The 17858-nt window shown below is 43.6% G+C and overlaps 2 protein-coding genes across 4 annotated transcripts in view; one reads left to right on the plus strand and one right to left on the minus strand.

Annotated features, from left to right (window-relative positions):
* REXO5 (RNA exonuclease 5) overlaps positions 1-7150 on the minus strand; it is a 36994-nt gene extending 29844 nt beyond the window's left edge. For both annotated transcript variants that reach the window (XM_066576298.1, XM_066576297.1), the window contains exons 1-4: positions 6903-7150; positions 5496-5624; positions 3834-3952; positions 323-449 (exon numbers count right to left, since the gene is read on the minus strand). In XM_066576298.1, coding sequence (XP_066432395.1) covers positions 323-449; positions 3834-3952; positions 5496-5612 — 363 coding nt within the window. In that variant the 5' untranslated portion in view covers positions 5613-5624; positions 6903-7150. The remainder of the gene's footprint in view (positions 1-322; positions 450-3833; positions 3953-5495; positions 5625-6902) is intronic.
* Positions 362-17625, plus strand: ERI2 (ERI1 exoribonuclease family member 2). 2 transcript variants are annotated; one of them, XM_066576300.1, is made up of 10 exons: positions 362-470; positions 10414-10461; positions 10584-10654; positions 10741-10821; positions 13410-13537; positions 13680-13836; positions 14604-14704; positions 15572-15653; positions 15774-15862; positions 16027-17625. In XM_066576300.1, the coding sequence occupies exons 2-10, from the start codon at positions 10439-10441 to the stop codon at positions 17299-17301; spliced, it is 2007 nt and encodes a 668-aa protein (XP_066432397.1). In that variant the 5' UTR covers positions 362-470; positions 10414-10438; the 3' UTR covers positions 17302-17625. The 2 variants fall into 2 exon arrangements, with proteins under 2 accessions (XP_066432397.1, XP_066432396.1); XM_066576299.1 differs by lacking the exon at positions 362-470 and adding an exon at positions 7005-7089.
* Positions 17626-17858: the final 233 nt, after the last annotated feature.

Raw genomic sequence — 17858 nt, forward strand, 5'->3', positions numbered from 1 at the left:
CTGAGCTCCTCCATTCTCGTAATCATTGTGGACCCAGTGGTCAGACCTCCACCCATCATATATTTATGTATGCCATCCATTTCTGTGAGGAGAAAACTCCTTAAATAGTTTTCAGAAGAATGTAAGCACATTGTGTAATAGTACATACATTGCACCATACTTCTGTTCTACCCAATATATGCCCTGTTCTGCTACCGAGCCATTTACCTGTACTTTTAGTGCTGATGTTGGTAGTTTAGCCATGGTCTATAAGTCTAAGGCCCTTTGAAATCTACAATCATAGTTCTGGATGCCACTCTCCAACTTTTATTTCTATACTTACATGTCTGAACAGCCTCCTGAGAGAATGGAAGTGCAAATAAAACTGGTAGAAGTGATGCTGAGCGAGATCCGGCAGCACAACCACCACCACACCTCGAAGATGCTTCTGATGGTGAATGCTACACCAGCTACAAAGTAAACACAGCAAAGTAGGTTAAAGTGATTTACCATTCCCTTTCATTAAAGAGGTCTTGTCATATTTTGTGATCGGTGGTGTGAGCTGCATACCTTTACAGCAATACCCTTGCTGATACCAACACCATTTTTCTTCTTCTTCTACACCCACTCAGTACCCATTACACAAGCCCGGCCCTAGCATTCTGTTGTGTGTACTATCTCCATTACCCAAAATCAATCAAATGTGAGGTCATCCCTTGACAAGAAGTACTTGAGAACAGAGTGCTAGTGCCAGGCGCCATATATAATGTAAAATGGTGCGGCCAAACGGGGAAGTATAGAACAAAAGCCACTAGTAATCTGTAAAGGTGCGCACCCCCTCCTGCTCGTCAGAGGACATGACAATTATAATGTTCATTATACACTGATTCTCACAAAAAAATCCCTTTCCTAGGAGTTGTCGGAATGGAATGAAACTTTCTCTGTGTGAATGTAACGTAGATATAAATAAGTGATTACAATATCAGAGCAAGAAGAGAATTTATTGCAGAAAACTGAACACTTGAAAGGGGGCTCTAGTACCCTGTTATACCGCCTCTAGCTTAGATACAAGATGTGATATGGACGGGCATGGAGGCTCTACTACCCTGTTATACCGCCTCTAGCTTAGATACAAGATGTGATACAGGCAGGCATGGAGGCTCTAGTATCCTGTTATACCGCCTCTAGCTTAGATACAAGATGTGATACAGGCAGGCATGGAGGCTCTAGTACCCTGTTATACCGCCTCTAGCTTGGATACAAGATGTGATACGGGAGGCATGGAGGCTCTAGTACCCTGTTGGGCCCCCTTTAGCTTGGATACCAGATGTGATACTGGTGGAGATGGAGGCTCTAGTACCCTGTTGTACTGCCTCTAGTTTAAATACAAGATGTGATACGAGCGGCATGGAGGCTCTAGTACCCTGTTACAAAGCCTCTAGCTTGGATACAAGATGTGATACAGGCGGGCATGGAGGCTCTAGTACCCTGTTACAAAGCCTCTAGCTTGGATACAAGATGTGATACAGGCAGGCATAGAGACTCTAGTACCCTGTTATACCGCCTCCAGCTTGGATAAAAGATGTTATACAGGCAGGCATGGAGGCTCTAGTATCCTGTTATACCGCCTCCAGCTTGGATAAAAGATGTGATAGAGGCAGGCATGGAGGCTCTAGTATCCTGTTATACCGCCTCTAGCTTGGATATAAGATTCGATACAGGGAGGTATGGAAGCTCTAGTACCCTATGGTACCACCTCTAGCTTGGATACAAGATGTGATACAGGCAGGCATGGAGGCTCTAATACCCTGTTGTACCGTCTCTAGCTTGGATACAAGATGTTATACGGGTGGGCATGGAGGCTGTAGTACCACGTTAGGCCACTTTTAGCTTGGATACCAGATGTGATACAGGCGGACATGGAGGCTCTAGTACCCTGCTGTACTGCCTCTAGCTTGGATACAAGATGTGATACGGACTAGCATGGGGGCTTTAGTACCCTGTTGGGCTACCTCTAGCTTGGATACAAGATGTGATACGGGTGGGCATGGAGGCTCAAGCATCCTGGTACACCGGCTCTAGCTTGGATACAGGATGTGGTACGGGTGGACATGAAGGCTCTAGTACCCTGTTATACCACCTCTAGCTTGAATAGAAGATGCAATACGGGCGGTAATGGAAGCATACAGATTCTTTATGGTATAGATGAACCACTGTCTGTTTACATGGGTTGATTATTGTCACGCTTTTATACCTGCATAAAATGAACAATGAACCGTAAGCAAGCAAACTATTGTTTGTCGTTCAATTGTTGGCCGTGTTTACACTGAACAATTATTGAGTTTTGCAAGATACTTGCTGCTGTCTCATGCTGCCCATAGAAGTCTATGGAAAATTGGTGATAAATGAAGGGGCATGACAATTAGAATGTTATAGAATTTATATAATTACCAGAAATAGTGTTACTTATCATGCACACATATGGCTGCTTATTCTGAAAAATTATGTGATACTGTCTGTAGATACACTTCTTAAAAGGGATTATCCAAGCAATTTTTACAATTTTATTTTTGGGCCTCCTCCCTGCCCTGGAGAATGTTTAGTACACTTTCTGTGGTGCCAAAGTGCCATTGTGATGCTCTGGCATCACAGCATCTGACATCACTGGGTGTTCTGGCCCAATGATGTCCCAAAAACATGTCATGCGGAACTCTAATGTTCTACTGTAGAAGCTCTGGGCCTCTTTAACAGAACGTCATGGATGTCTGTGTTGGGCCTCCTACTGGCTGCAACAGTCATGTGGGTAAACAACCACATGACTGCAACAAAGTATTAAGAAACCACTGCAGTATCAGAGCAGCAGGGGGGAAACAGCATGGACATGGAGGGGCTAGTATTGTTTTTTTTTTTATATACCTATTCTCCCCCGCTCCCTTCCCAGCATCAATGAGGTTATACATCAGAAAATCCCATTAAAGGGTCGGACCCCAATTTACAGAAGCTACTTATAGGTGGCACTAGAGGCGGTTTTCATCCGTCTTGAGGAGAGCTAATTTGAACCTAAACAAGGCATGATAATAGAAGGCGGAGCATCACTTTCACTGTTTCGTGATCACTTACTTTGTGCATACTTTGTCATTCTGTCTCCCTGTGACACAAACTTGGGGAACATTTCCCATGTGAAATCCCAGAAAATACTTTTCACTGGATTTCCCCTTAGGGCTCATGTCCACGGGCAAAATATGATTTAAGATCCGCAGCGGATCTCCCGCATGCGGATCCGCATCCCATAGGGATGCATTGACCACCCGCGGGTAGATAAATACCCGCGGATCGTCAATAAAAGGGATTTAAAAAAAAATGGAGCATGGAAAAATCCGGACCATGCTCCATTTTCGTGCGGGTCTCCCGCGGGGACGGCTCCCGCGGGCTTCTATTGAAGCCTATGGAAGCCGTCCGGATCCGCGGGAGACCTAAAATAGGAATTTAAAGTATTTACCATCCGGCGCGGGCGGGGAAGGTCAGCTGTTCCTCACGGCCGCATCTTCCTTGCTTCGGCTCGGCGGATGTGCCCGGCGCATGCGCGCGGCACGTCGGCGACGTGCCGGCGACGTGCCGCCGGCGTCAGGAATTCATCCGCCGGCCGAAAATGAAGATCCGGCCGTGAGGAACAGCTGATCTTCTCCGCCCGCGCCGGATGGTAAATACTTTTAAATTCTTCTTTTCAGCGCTCATGTCCGCGGGGCAGGAGGGACCCGCTGCAGATTCTACATGGAGAATCTGCAGCGGATCTGGTTTTCCCCGTGGACATGAGGCCTTAAAGTGTCAAACATAAAAGACCAAGATTAACGCACCTCGCTTGTGTGGCATTGCCCTTTTTCCCAATAACCGCATACTTCAGGAGTTGCTGCAACTGCAGATGTTCAATTTCGCAGTTATTGCAGAATAATGCGGGGGATAATCTGGGCACTTTCTGGAAAGAAACACAAGAATCTACATATGAAAAATGCAGCAAAAAAAACAATAACTGAAAACACTTTATAGACTCAGAATCTACTTTTTTTTTTTTTATACACGTCATCCTATACAAATAACAAACTACATTAAAATATAACAAAGGTAGCATAGTAAGGCTATGTACACATCTGCGTTCAGGTTTCTGTTCTGTCATAGGTGGAGAAAAATGGAAACCCTGCAGTGAACACATCCACCCTATGATGGAACTGAACAGCGCCGGATGGATCAGCTTCTTTTAGGCTGTCTGGCATTTTCTCAGATGAAATAAAGTATGCTGTGCCATTTCAGCAGGTATTTTTTGACAAATCTTACCAGAGGCTACAAAAGGGAATTCCAACCAGATAAGTACATAGAGGCCGTACTGTGAATAAGGCATGGACTCCAGATTTAGCTGCAAAGTCTTGACCAACCTTCCTCCACACGCTTGACCTTTGATATTGAGTCAATAGGAAACCTTCCTTCAGAGCGAGAGCCATTCCAGCTAATAGACATGAGTTAAGCCCCATTTACATGGGACAATTGTCGTTCAAAATCTGCTCAAACTATGGCTTTTGAGCGATAATTGTTGCGTGTAAATGCTACCATCGTTAGCTTTTCAGCCGAATGATGATTTTATGTAGAATTTAAAATACATGCTTCAACCGGGCAGCTGATAGCAGGGACCACATGCTGCGATTCTCCACCGGAGCGCTGATAACTTTGTTTTCAGCTGCAGTCCCACAACAGAACAAAGGGGCTGTATGCAGAAAACAGACCACCTGCTGTTATCTGCATACAGTGAAGGGAGGCTCATTTAAATGCAAATAAAGCTAATAAGCTTCCAATAGGCATTAGTGCCCATTAGTAGCTTATGTAAATTATCGCTCAAACTGTCATTCTCCCTATCTTTTGAATGAATTTTGAGCGATCATCTTTGCGTGTAAATGGGGCTTTACACTGAATGGACAATCTTCAAAAGCTGTCTGCAACACTGTCTGATGGGGGAAAGTTGGGATGCCCCCATACGCATACAATATTCATCCAGTCCTGATGAAAACAGACAGTTTACACAGCTTTTCTCTAATGTGTATGGGACCTTTAAACAGAACCTGTCATATCCACTTACAAGCATGATGGGCTGCATACCTTTACAGCTATGTCTCCGCCGATTCCTCCAGTGGTTTTATATTACTAGTAGCCTCCCATTCACCCACTATGGCTCGAATTATTTACGGCGCCAGATACTAGTCAATCACCATGTGGGTGGTCTGCACTGTCTGGTGTCAACAGCTGATGTTTGATCGACACTGGGCGGTGGAGATCGCCCACTTCACAACGGTCTAGTATATTAGCCTCCTTGCAACAGGAGCCATTGCAGGTGAATGTGGACGCAGTGGTGAAGGTAAGCAGCTCGTTCTGCTCGGTTGATGGTCATTTTTAAAATCTTTATTTCTAAAACTTTGATGAAAGAGATCACACAATTTATTATACTCATAAATACTACTGCAAATAAATGTCACCTTGGACTGCTGTAGGTCTAAACCATCGACTGCTTCATCCCTTCTCTTCTTGGAGCCCGTTTCTTCTTCATTGTGGAGCGGTCTTTTGCATTGATTCATAGACTTGGTCTCACTCATTTCAGCCTACAGCTGTGTAAAGCCAATAGAAAAATTAAACAATTCTGGAAAAATGCATTGTTTTTATCACCAGCGCCAACAGAATCTGCGCTTCAGAATTGCTACGGATTTCACTCTTTGCAATGCAAGTAGCGGAACCTGCAGTAATTCCACGAAAGTCCTCATCATAATCTGCATGTAGCGCATGTGGATGTGTCAGTGTCATAAAATTACAGTCATGTAAATCCAACCGTAAACACATTGTCCGAGACCTTACTAATGAGGACCGATCGTCAGGATAGGTCATCAATAGGTGATCGGCTGGGGGTCCGCCACTCAAGATCCTCATCGATCAGCTTGTAGTGGGATTTAAAGACACCAAGGCAGATTTTTAGGAAACATTGCTTCTTTAATTGTATCGATATACATGTGTTCAGTGGAATCGTTTCCCAAGACTGAACCGAGGACAAAAGGCAACATACTCTCTTACACAATCCACACAAAGACATTCCTTCATTATCTAAAAACAAACGTGTTACATTTCACTACAGTATTACACAGGTGGATTAACTTTTTAACCCTACAACTGCTGTCTCATCTCCTGCCCTAAAATAGGCATACTTCTGCCCTCCTTTTTACAACACCCACCATCTTACTTGTGTTCTCTTTCTCATCCAAATCCCAACTACCACAAGCTGATCCTCCAGCGTGTTGTCAGTGCAGCACAGCCAGATATCCACATCGGTGGTCAGAAGAAGTATAATAGACGCCATCGCTAATGGCAACGACACCTTCTTCTTACTCTTCTGGTTCCGACCACCGATACGGATATCTGGCTGCGCTCCACTGACAACACGCTGGAGGATCAGCTGATCGACGAGGATCTTCAGCAACGGATCCCTGTCAACCATTGATAACCTGTCCTGAGGATAAGTCATTACTAGTAAACGCCTGGAATACCCCTTTAATAGTACGGGTAGTACATGTACCCACAGATGGCTAGGTCAGCAGGCTCGGTGCTCAGCTGGTCCTATAGAGTTTGGTCGACCGCCGCTGCAAACGCTCCTCACCGCAGCCATGTTGCAAGGAACATTCTAGTAATAGGTGAGGGCTCAGATACTTCACAGTGCGGACTGTGATCAAGTAACTTCTGCTTTCTAGTAATATCCCCAACATGGATCCCCAAGAAAGGCTAATTGCAGTTTATAGCAGACACAGCAGTTGTCGTTTACTCCATCTTTAGAAAATAACCGGTTATTGTCTTACTGTTATTTCCCAGTAACCCCCCCGCGATATCAACGGCATACTTACAGGAAGCGCAGCAGCACCAGAACACACGTGAGCAATCATTACATCAGGCATCGATTATACAGCCTGGGCATGTGGACAGACCGGAGCAGTCGATGATCGAATCGTCGCGTAGTAATGACGTAACGGAAATGCTATTTGCAGTGGGGAATTTGAAAAATGACTGCGGCGGCTGCGGGAGAAGCCGGGGGTGAGTGATGGGGTGATGGTGTAGAGCCCGGTGCTGTGCTGCACTCACGGCCACATAGTTACTTCAGTCTATCGCCTGCCGATGTAATAGGCGAACGTTACAGAGTAAGGAGGAGATTATACAGCAGGGGCCACAGCAGCATTATGGTGGCCTTTAAAGGGCCGTTTATAAGGGCTTACTTACGGGGGTGAGTCTGCGCTCTGTCTTGCGCACGTAATACGGGCACCTCAACCCCCATTGATTTGCATTGTTCATGTGTATTCAATGCACATGCTATAATAATTGCAGCCGCTCCTGTTGTGATCCGCACTGCAGCCGCCATTAAAGTGCATTACCGTCAATGGGATCTTGTAAATATGCAGTGAGCATGTATGATATATGTGCATGGAATGCGGTGAGCATGTATGATATATGTGCATGGAATGCATATCTACACATGGAGTCAGAGATCTATCGCACCTTTAAGTTTTGGGGGTTTTTTTTGCACACGTGAAAAACAGTGAATAGAAATGTAAGAAAGTCCAAATACACACAAATTCACTAAATGCTGTTTTTCACAGATCAAAACATCCGCCGGTGTGAATGAGCGCTAATTGTAGCTACTCACTAACACGGCTGCGGAGATCTGTCATTGGGTTTCTCCCCTTCCACCTCTTTAGCACCGAGCTTCCTACCTTGGTTGGTGGCTAGGGGGCCGGGTATGGCTGTCACCCACTCAGAATCTAACATGGCATCCTCTCCTTATGTTGGCACTGCCAAGCGCTGGCTGCGTCCTCCGGGAAAAATGGAGAGCCAGTCCTTCTGCGTTCATACCTTATCTAGGGCCACATAAAATCGCCTGCAGGCCTTGAGTTTGACACCTTTTATAGTACAAACCATCGCAGGGTCAAGTCCCCCAATAGGACCAAAAAAAAGGAAAAAGAGAGCTTAACATTTTTGAAAATAAATATTATTCATTCAAAAACCCGTTTTCCCGTCTTTACCTGTACCTTCCCCGAATTTATCTAAAGCTCAAACTTTATGAAAAAAAAAAAGTACAAGAGAAGAATGAGTCCAACGTCGAATGTTGTATAAGGATAAGTTACCTACATATATGCCTAATGCGAATCTATACCGTTTATTGTATTTCAATAAAAAATGTATTGGAAGGAAAACCTCATTTCCCACAAAAAATCCAAACAGTAAAAATAAACATAATTGATGTGTGAAAGTTCAAACGATTAAAATATCACATTATTTATCCTGCACAGTGAATGCCATAAATGAACAATACCCGAATGATGGGGTATTTAGGACAGCATATGTCCCACCCAAAAAATTAATCAAAAATTAGCAAAAACTCATATGCCCCCCTAAATGGTACCATTAAAACCTCCTGCTTGTCCACAAAAAAAAAAACAAGTCCTCAGACTGCTCCCGGCTCCGTCTTCACCCATGGAGAGCACTGGGGGCTGAATCGTAGAATAGCCCATATGGGCAAAGGGAAGGGAGTATTTAACAAAAAAAGTAAATGGCAATATAGTCAGGGTGGTTTCACATCTACGCTCGGGGGCCCGCTTTCCTACTTCCATCTCTGGACAGAGCCTTATGGCATCTGCAGGCCCCATTGACTATACCAGGTTCTGTCTGCTTTCTGCCAGCTACCTGGCTTTTGCATGCAGCGCTTTTTCTTTCGGTATTTTGAGTCAGAGGTTCCAACGCAGATGTGAACCCGGCCTCAGGGGACCCCGCCTGTAGAACAATGCAGCCTTGCTGGCTTTACAAAGTGACAAAGTCTTCTTCTTCTTTTTTTTAAATCTCTTTAAAGGGGTTGTCCCGCGGCAGCAAGTGGGTCTATACACTTCTGTTTGGCCATATTAATGCACTTTGTAATGTACATTGTGCATTAATTATGAGCCATACAGAAGTTATAAAAAGTTTTATACTTACCTGCTCCGTTGCTGGCGTCCTCGTTCCCATGGAGCCGACTAATTTTCGCCCTCCGATGGCCAAATTAGCCGCGCTTGCGCAGTCCGGGTCTTCTGCTCTCTTCAATGGAGCCGCTCGTGCAGAATGCCGGCTCCGTGTAGCTCCGCCCCGTCACGTGCCGATTCCAGCCAATCAGGAGGCTGGAATCGGCAATGGACCGCACAGAAGAGCTGCGGTCCACGGAGGGAGCAGACCCCGGCGGCCATCTTCAGCAGGTAAGTATGAAGACGCCGGACCGCCGGGATTCAGGTAAGCGCTGAGCGGTTTGTTTTTTTAACCCCTGCATCGGGGTTGTCTCGCGCCGAACGGGGGGGAGAGGGGTTAAAAAAAAACAAAAAAAAAAACGTTTTGGCGCAGGACAACCCCTTTAAGGTCACCTGCACACGAATGAGTCGCACTCCACATGTGGAATCCAACACTGTGCCCGGCCTGCGTCCGCACGTTGCTGTCTTTTTCACTTTTCTTCTTTACTGCTAATGGTCACGGCGAGCCGCCATCAGACACGCTCAGTCCAGATTTTTTTTTAATATTTATTTTTCCCTCACTAGGCAATGATGTGAATCTGCAACCTGTCCGCAATGTTAATTGTGGATGGGCTGCGAGTCAGACGGCTTCCATTGACTTCAATGGAAGCTGTCTCTGCAGACAACAGACGAAAATGAAGAATGCTGTGATTTATTTATTTAATTTTTTCCCCCCCAGTTGGTTTCTGCGAGTGTGCCGGAGAGTCGATTTCCCATAACATACTATGGAGAGTATTTTCTGTGGATCCGCAGTGCATACGCCGACTGCGGATTCCGTTTGTGTGCAGGCGGCCTAAATTTGTTCTCACCATAATTGTACGGACCTTTAAGTGAAGCACATGGCGTTTTAAATAGTGATCTCTGAGATTTGGCTTAATCAGATGTAGCATACAGGGGCCTATAGAAGATGTCTATAGACTTTTATGAGGCCGTCTTTAGCTGCCACAAGGAGTAGCAAGTAGCAAAGACAGCTGAAGGAGAGTAGTGCTTGTGTGAGAGCTGGAGCCCCCTCATTCTAACCATCAGTGGGGCCTCAGAACCCGGACCCCCACTAATCAAAACATTTGACTTGACTCTATAATATGTTAAAAGGGCAGCTACTCTTTAATTCCAATTGCAAAAAATGTTTTTTTTGCGTGAAAATACATGTATTAAAAAAACGTGTACGAGGTCTGTCATCTGATAGGACATGCTGACAGTTTAGGGGCCAAAAAAACTCCCAGGTTCCCTTTAACAGCAAGTAAATGTCAAACATTGTTCATTTGTTTTATCATCTATGTAGTGAATGTAATATAGTGGGACTTCCCCTTAAAGACGTTTTTTCCCTTTTCAGTACCGATAATTAACCCGCAGTCAGAATGACGACAAAGCAGCTTGCAAAGTAAGATATAAACTCCTATATTTATTTTTAGCCAAAAACAGTTTATTTTCTGTTCTTTTGTTGCTTTGAACGGTTTCCCAATATCCAGAATAATAAGGTATGAAATCTCTGCTTCGCCGTAGGCAGCTGGGTCTTATACGGAGGAGCTCTAAGTTGTCTCTGAATACAAAGAGTTCCAGCAGCCCCAAATCTAGTAAGCATCGCCTCTCACAGATTTTAAAGCCATATTGTATATTTTCATTGCGTTGTTTACTTGTTTGCCTTTTGTAATCTTTGCAGAACAATTTTTTGACTTCTTGATAGTCATTGACTTTGAGTCGACATGCTGGAAAGATAAGAAGCACTGCGGTCAAGAAATCAGTAAGTATTCTGTTCTGGTACAGAGTTCCTCCTTTAAGGGTTATATACTAGTGTCTGTGCACTTGTCCCACATTTACATCACCTGACTAAATAGTGAAAAAAACAATGGTTTGTAATCTGCAGCGCTGCAATGGGATTTCTGCAGCCACAGTTCTAAGAATTCAATTTTTTTTTGCCCAGAAAAACATGATCGTTGCAAAAAATTGCATGCATTTTCTCTCTCACCGTCATCATGTTTGACATCACACATCATGTATGCCGGTAGGGTCTAATCAATCATATAATCATCAGGACATGCTGCCGTTAGCGTATGCACTGCCCTCAGTCTCTCTGGAAAAATGGAGAAGCAGAAGTGCTAGCAACATTGACAGCTGAGCGCCAAAATTTCCACACCATCATTTTTCTGTCTCCCAAGTATAAATGCGTTTTCTCAGCTGGGCAACCCTCTGTCTTAAGGCCCTTTTACACACAACGATTATAGCTCAAAATTCGTGAACAATAATCGTTAAGTGTGAAAGCGAAACTATCTCTCACTTGTCGTTAGCGGTTGTTTTAAGATGACTTTTTTTGCCAACTTAAACAACCTCGTTAGCACTCTCTGGATCGCTGGCTTCTCGTGCTGTGTGAAAGCTCCTGGCGGAGAGCGAGAAGCAGACAAGCAGCCCACAAGCCCCGGGCAGGACTTTCTGCTTGAAATTATCACACAAGTGCTAATAACCTTAGCAGTGACGTCGGCGCTCATGTAGTCGCTGCAACAACTGTCAGTGAGTGTAAAAGGGTCTTTAAAGTGATTTTCCAACTTTAGAAGGGTTTACCTAGATAGTTTTTTATAACCTATTTATAGGATAAATGGTAACATTCTGATTGTTGGGGGTCCTCTGACCTTTTTTTGTTTTTGTGAAATCTGAAAACGCCTTTTATACTGTCGGACCTCCTAAGCTATCATCGGTCAGACACTGCAATTTTCTAAAGAGGTTTTCCCATAAACTACGTTTATGACCTATCCGTGGAGCCACAATCACAAGAGCGGCAGTCACCAAGTCCCCTGTGTAAGTAGAGCTGTACTGCACATGCATAATGGCTCCATCCACTTATTTGGGACTGAGGTCACCAAGCATTGCACTCTATTATCTCCATAGACATTCGTGCACCACTCCAGTAAAAGAAGTGGTGCACTAATGGTCTATTCAAACAAGAGACTTGGGGACCAGTGTTTTCTTGATTGCTGGGTGTTGGACCGCCTGTGGTCTCCATCCTGTGCAGGATAAATGTGGCATATGGAAAAACCCCATACATGGAGGGAAACGGAGACTATGTAGTGCTACAGAGTGGGCCACAGAAAAGTAGCCTACTCCGCACTGCACTCTTTGGAGGATGCCATAGCCATTTCATTTTACCTCAGTAGTATAAAAAATGAAAGTTGTGCTGTGATTGGTTACTATGAGCAACAAAGAAATTTTTTTTTAGACAGCCTTCATAAATCTGCCTTATGATCTCCCTGCAACAGCGAATAGTTATTGTGGAAACTGTGTGAAAAGGATCAACCAAGGAGACTCAAAAGGCTTTCACTGACAAAACCACCTGCTAAATGTTGTATTGAGAGCCTGGTTCAGAAATGGCGCCAAACCAGTCTGGATGTCCAAAGTTGCCCGTAACATTCAGCAGCGGATTGCAAATAGCCCTTCAAAAATCAACTTGGAGACTGTCCCAGCAAGCTGATGCATTACGAACAACGTTTCATCGAGTGCTGAAATTGCTGAACCTGAAACCATATTGAATAACATGTGCAGGAAATAAAGGATATTGGTAAAGCTAAATACGTAACTCGCCATATGAGGTTGCTGACTATGATTGCCAGAGGACCTTTGGACCCGTTGCTGTACTTTATGATAGACGAAGTGTGTATTCATATATCGGATCATGTGAATTCACAGAACACAAGGTACTGGTCCACTGAAAATCTACCTGACTCGCGAAACAGAAAATTGTAATTTAGTGCGCAGTGTCAGGAACATGAATAGTGGGCCCAAGTTTCTTCAAACTATCTGTGTATACCACAGTTTATCTGGACTAGTTAGTTGTAAAACTATTCAAACACCAGAAGAAAGAATGTACTGCTTTTTCCAACAAGATTGGGCAACATATCACACCTCCAGCAACTTACTGGCACTGGTTCATGATCTGTTTAGGGAAGAGCAAACTGTGAACACATTGCCCGGACTCGTCCACATGAGGTTTCCATCTTTGGGAAAATGTAAAGCAAAAACTGTGCTCCAATAATCTGCTTACCTTGGATGAACTCCAGAAAAATCTCACAAATGCTATCCGCTGCATCACCATTAAAGAGCTGCAAGCGGCGACGTGCATAGAGGTGAATGGAGACTACTTCCAGCATCTGTTGTAACGTGGCTTAAACAATCCACTTGCCGGTTCCTCCTGTTGTAGTGTTGTTGGGAGACGGGCTACTTCTCCGTGGCCCCCCTGTATAATGCCTGGTTGAATCTGTGACAAAATGTTACCACTCTATAGCTGCTGAATAGCTGATGTCATTGGTTGTGTTATATGTGCTTATTTGTTCCCCTCTCTAGTTGAGTTTCCAGCAGTTTTATTGAACACGTCCAATGGGGAGATTGAGTCGGAGTTTCACACGTACGTACAGCCACAAGAGCACCCAATCCTCTCAGACTTTTGCACGGAGTTGACTGGTATACAGCAGGTACGTGTGTTAACGTCTTTAAAAATCAATGCATAACAAAGAGAGGAATATATATATTCTTGTAAGTTCCCCATTTCTAGAGTTTCCCGTATTATATTTCTTAGTGCAGTTTGTATAACGGGTCTTGTCTGGTTTATATCAGCAACAAGTGGATGACGGCGTTCCTTTAAGGATCTGCTTATCACAGTTTTCCATATGGATTCAAAAACTTCAGAAGGAGCGGCAAATCTTTTTTCCTGGTGTCCTTCCAACTCCAACATCCTCAGGGCAGAAGATGTGTGGATTTGTGACTTGGTCAGGTACCGTTTTTGGTTTTACAGTAAATGTTTTTGGGTTTTTTTGTGCATAAGTTAAAAATACTGTGCAGATTATTTTCCTAATATATCCGTAGTGTCGTCTTCTCCTAGCAGCAGGCACTTCCCTCCTCTGCGCTCATTACATTGGTGGATCTAGTGGATATCCTTTGTGCATGGTCATTTCCAAGCTTCGTAGGACAGAGAGGCATAGCGGTCGTCTCTGTACATGCTTCCCCTTTGAGCTGAAGTTGGGGAAACCGTACATGTACCTTTTTCTATATAGGGAGCACTTGCATTGGAGCCTTTAGGTTTCAAGGAGGACCAACTGCACTCTCTCAGTTGCTGAGTAAAGAAGTACTGGAGGACATTTCTAGTAGCATCACGAGGAAAATAGAGAGTGGGGCTACCAAATTTTGGCCTATTCAGTTCAGATCACCCATTTGTAAAAATTGATTATATAGCAAATAGTAGTGATTTGGAGTAAAGAAGCCACTGTGTCACCAATGAATCATGGGAATAGCACATAAAATACATATATGGGACAGTCTCCACCTGTAGCTGTACTGCTGGTAAGGACATTCATGGGACTCAGATATCAGAGGACTGATTCTCTCCCCCCCCCCCTCCCCCGTTACACACACTCGTTGTCCTAATATGATTATTGGGCTTGACTCAAATGCCACAGCAACTATGTACACTTTAAAAACATGGGAAAGGATAATATCCTGTATTACAAACCTCATGTTAGTCATTGCTCATGCTTGTTGCAGACTGGGATCTTGGGGTTTGCTTACTATATGAATGCAGAAGAAAACAGCTGAGAAAGCCAGACATCCTGAACTCCTGGATTGACCTCCGGTTAACATACAAGGTATGTAAATACCGTAAACCATGATTGAGCAGGCACAGGGATGTTCCACATCCAAGTCTTGTGCCAGGGAACTACCTTTGGCCTCTACTTGGTGGATGGACAGCAGGGCCTGCAAAGTTGTTTGAGAGGCATATATAGACTTTTGCTTTATTTTGGACAGCTTTGATTAACCCTTTCCAATCCTATTTGTATTCTGGTTTTCTTAGGGGCTTACTCTTTTTCTGCTGTTATACAAAGGCGCTATCTGCTGGCTAAAGCCAGTACTGCATGAGGTGACACGTTGGATGGGCTCCGACAGCAGAGAGGCTGGCAATATACAGTAACAGAACCCCAACGGACGTCTTCCAACATCGGAGCTGTACAGCCTTAAATCATAATGTCTTTAGACGTCAGACAGTGGATTGGAAAGGGTTAATATTCACAATGTGAAAATTATGGGGCAGATTTATCAAAACTATCTAAAAGAAAAACTCATGCTTACATCAACTGATCACATCGCAACTTTTTTTCAGAATAGTTGGCGTATTCAATTTTACTTCATTTTAACCCCCCTCTTTTTCATTTTATGTCCCAGAAAACGCCTATAATGTCTGCTCAGAAATGTTTCTTAGGGATCCAACTCTCCTCAAATGCATCATTTAGAGGTTTCTACATAATGATACTTGACTGGCCATTAGAGTCCTTCAGATTCATAGGCAGGCAAACCTCTCAGTAATGTAAAATTAATGGATTTTCATTACATCAGTACACATCACATCATCTGCTCATCACACATCCATATGTCTTAGTACGATATATGACTGGGATATAACCTGGTGAGGCATGTGGATGTCAACTAAGACTTATCCATAATGTCTTGTTTTTCAGCTTTTCTACAATCGCAAACCAAAAGGCTTAAATGGAGCTTTACAAGATGTCGGAATTGAGTTTTCAGGACGGGAACACTCTGGTATGGTTGTTTATGTATACATAAAAAGCAAGTGGGAGTTTTAGAATAAGAGAAGTATACCGTATGACAACTTATTCATATATTGTAAGCTCCATGTTCATGGTTTCCTTCTCCTTCCAGGTTTGGATGATTCCCGGAATACCGCAAGGCTTGCATGGAGAATGATCTGTGATGGTTGTCTCATGAAAACTACTAAGTCTTTAGATAAGGTCAGTTGGTTTTTTAGGTCTCCATTTTTTCTTCATTCAGTTGACCATGACGAGTAGAACAATAACGTCTGGAGCCAAAACTTGAAGAAGCATAATAAACGTGAGCCTTAGTGTGGTAATGATTTCATTTTTGAAGCATTTTGGACTTTCTTTGTGAAAACTAGGTACCCCCCAATTCTTCTGTGAGACCGAGGCCACCAGTGGCTGCTCAAGTTCATAAATCCAGACAAGGTGATATCAAAGAAGCCTCAGTTACAGTTAAAGAAGACAGAAAAGAATATGACAAAACCAACAATCTGGCAACTGGGCAGCTACAAACCAGTGACAACCATGACAGTATGGCCAGTGTCAATCAACGGAAGGAAATTGAGGCGCACCAGACATTAATAAATGGGCTTTCTACAACACTTGGTAATGATAATAAATACAGGTTATCCACGCGAACTTCATTTGGTTCAATACAGATTGGAGCCTTTACCTCTACACTCTTGGATTATTCTCCACATGACAGAGGTCACGTCTTGATGTCTACTACTGTTCAGACTGTGAATGATGTCTCTGCTCTGGATATGGATTCCAGCTCGGATTTGGATATTTTAGCTAACTGGGAAGAGGCTGCTTTTGTAGAGGACTCTCAGCAAGAACAATATCAGGGGGGAAATCTGGAGGGATCAGATCTGTCACTAGTAGATTCACCATCAACCGGCTTCTTAATGCTTAAAAATGATCAGAAAAATAGGAATAACTGCCAGTCAATGAACGGTATTGGGGCTGCAAATCTGCACCTCAAATCTGTTGTTTATAAGAGCCCGGACACCACGATTTATAATATTGGTACAAAGAAACCAGCATCCAATGGGTCTGCTTTTAAACTACCCAGTGCTCTGGGAAATAGGACAAATGCCCCTGCTTCATCTACCGGGCAAATGAGCAAGACATCTACATTGTTAGATTACTTTCCAAAACGGAAACGTCCTAGTACAAGAGTCTACTCTCCTTGCAAGAAGCTTCCCTTTACCATCCATGAAGACCAAGGTAACCGCTCTTTACCAGTCACTACTAGTACCTCCCGGGTCTTCTCACATAAAGTTTTAGACTCTACGGTTAACCTGAACAGCACCTTTGCGGCCTCAAAATCTGACCGTATTACTGCTCCAATGTGCCAGTGTGGGCGCAGAGCAAAGAAACTCACTGTTTCTAATTTAGGACCCAATCATGGCAGGGTTTTCTATAGCTGCTCTGTACAAAAGAGAAATGATGAAAACCACAAAGGTTGTAACTACTTCAAATGGGAGGATTCGCTTCTGAAAGAGAAGTCTCCAAATGCCTTTCTGTCCACCCGTGGAATATGTACTACTTCCAATAAAAGTTTCATTTCTACAGGGTCTTCTGCTGCTTCAAAGCCATTTCTCAAGCTAAGACCATCAATGAGAACCTAATTTTAGAAATTACTACCAGAATCATGGTCCGTTGGTGATTTCCATGTGGTATTTGGACAGTTTGTTGATGTGGTATCATGCTACAGACATTGCATGACACGGCATACAAGAGGATAGTATGCATTAGTTATATTTATGCAGTAACGCTAGATCAGGACTTTGATGCCTTGTGGACTGGTAAACATGTCTCTTGCAAGCGGACAACAGTTTACATATTCGACATCATTATAGAAGGTATAACACTAGCTTAATTGCTATATTAGTTTTGGGCACCTTGTGGTCCTCCCAATGGTTTGTGCAGTATCTTTGAAGTTCAGAGACAAGCCTTTAGTTGGGTTGGCATGCTGGTACTGCCAATATCTCAAGTGCAGAATGAATTTACAAACTGTCCGAAGCAGTTATGAAAGTTGAACCCTCATCGTTTGCTTTAGGTAACAGGTGCCTAGATATCACATGATGAGTTCGCAGATTCCTGCTGACTGTTTTATTGGACTATTTAAAGCTGATTTTAGTAAAGTGACATGTAAATTTTACTATTCCACAGATGAAATGAACTG

The sequence above is a fragment of the Eleutherodactylus coqui genome, chromosome 8, assembly GCF_035609145.1.
Source record: "Eleutherodactylus coqui strain aEleCoq1 chromosome 8, aEleCoq1.hap1, whole genome shotgun sequence".
In the NCBI taxonomy this organism is placed as follows: Eukaryota; Metazoa; Chordata; class Amphibia; order Anura; family Eleutherodactylidae; genus Eleutherodactylus; species Eleutherodactylus coqui.

Coding starts and splice junctions, on each gene's coding strand:
- ERI2 (XM_066576300.1), top strand. CDS start 10,439: ATGACGACAAAGCAGCTTGCAAA. Junction 10,822..13,409: donor GCACTGCGGTCAAGAAATCA/GTAAGTATTCTG, acceptor TCCCCTCTCTAG/TTGAGTTTCCAGCAGTTTTA. Junction 14,705..15,571: donor ACCTCCGGTTAACATACAAG/GTATGTAAATAC, acceptor CTTGTTTTTCAG/CTTTTCTACAATCGCAAACC.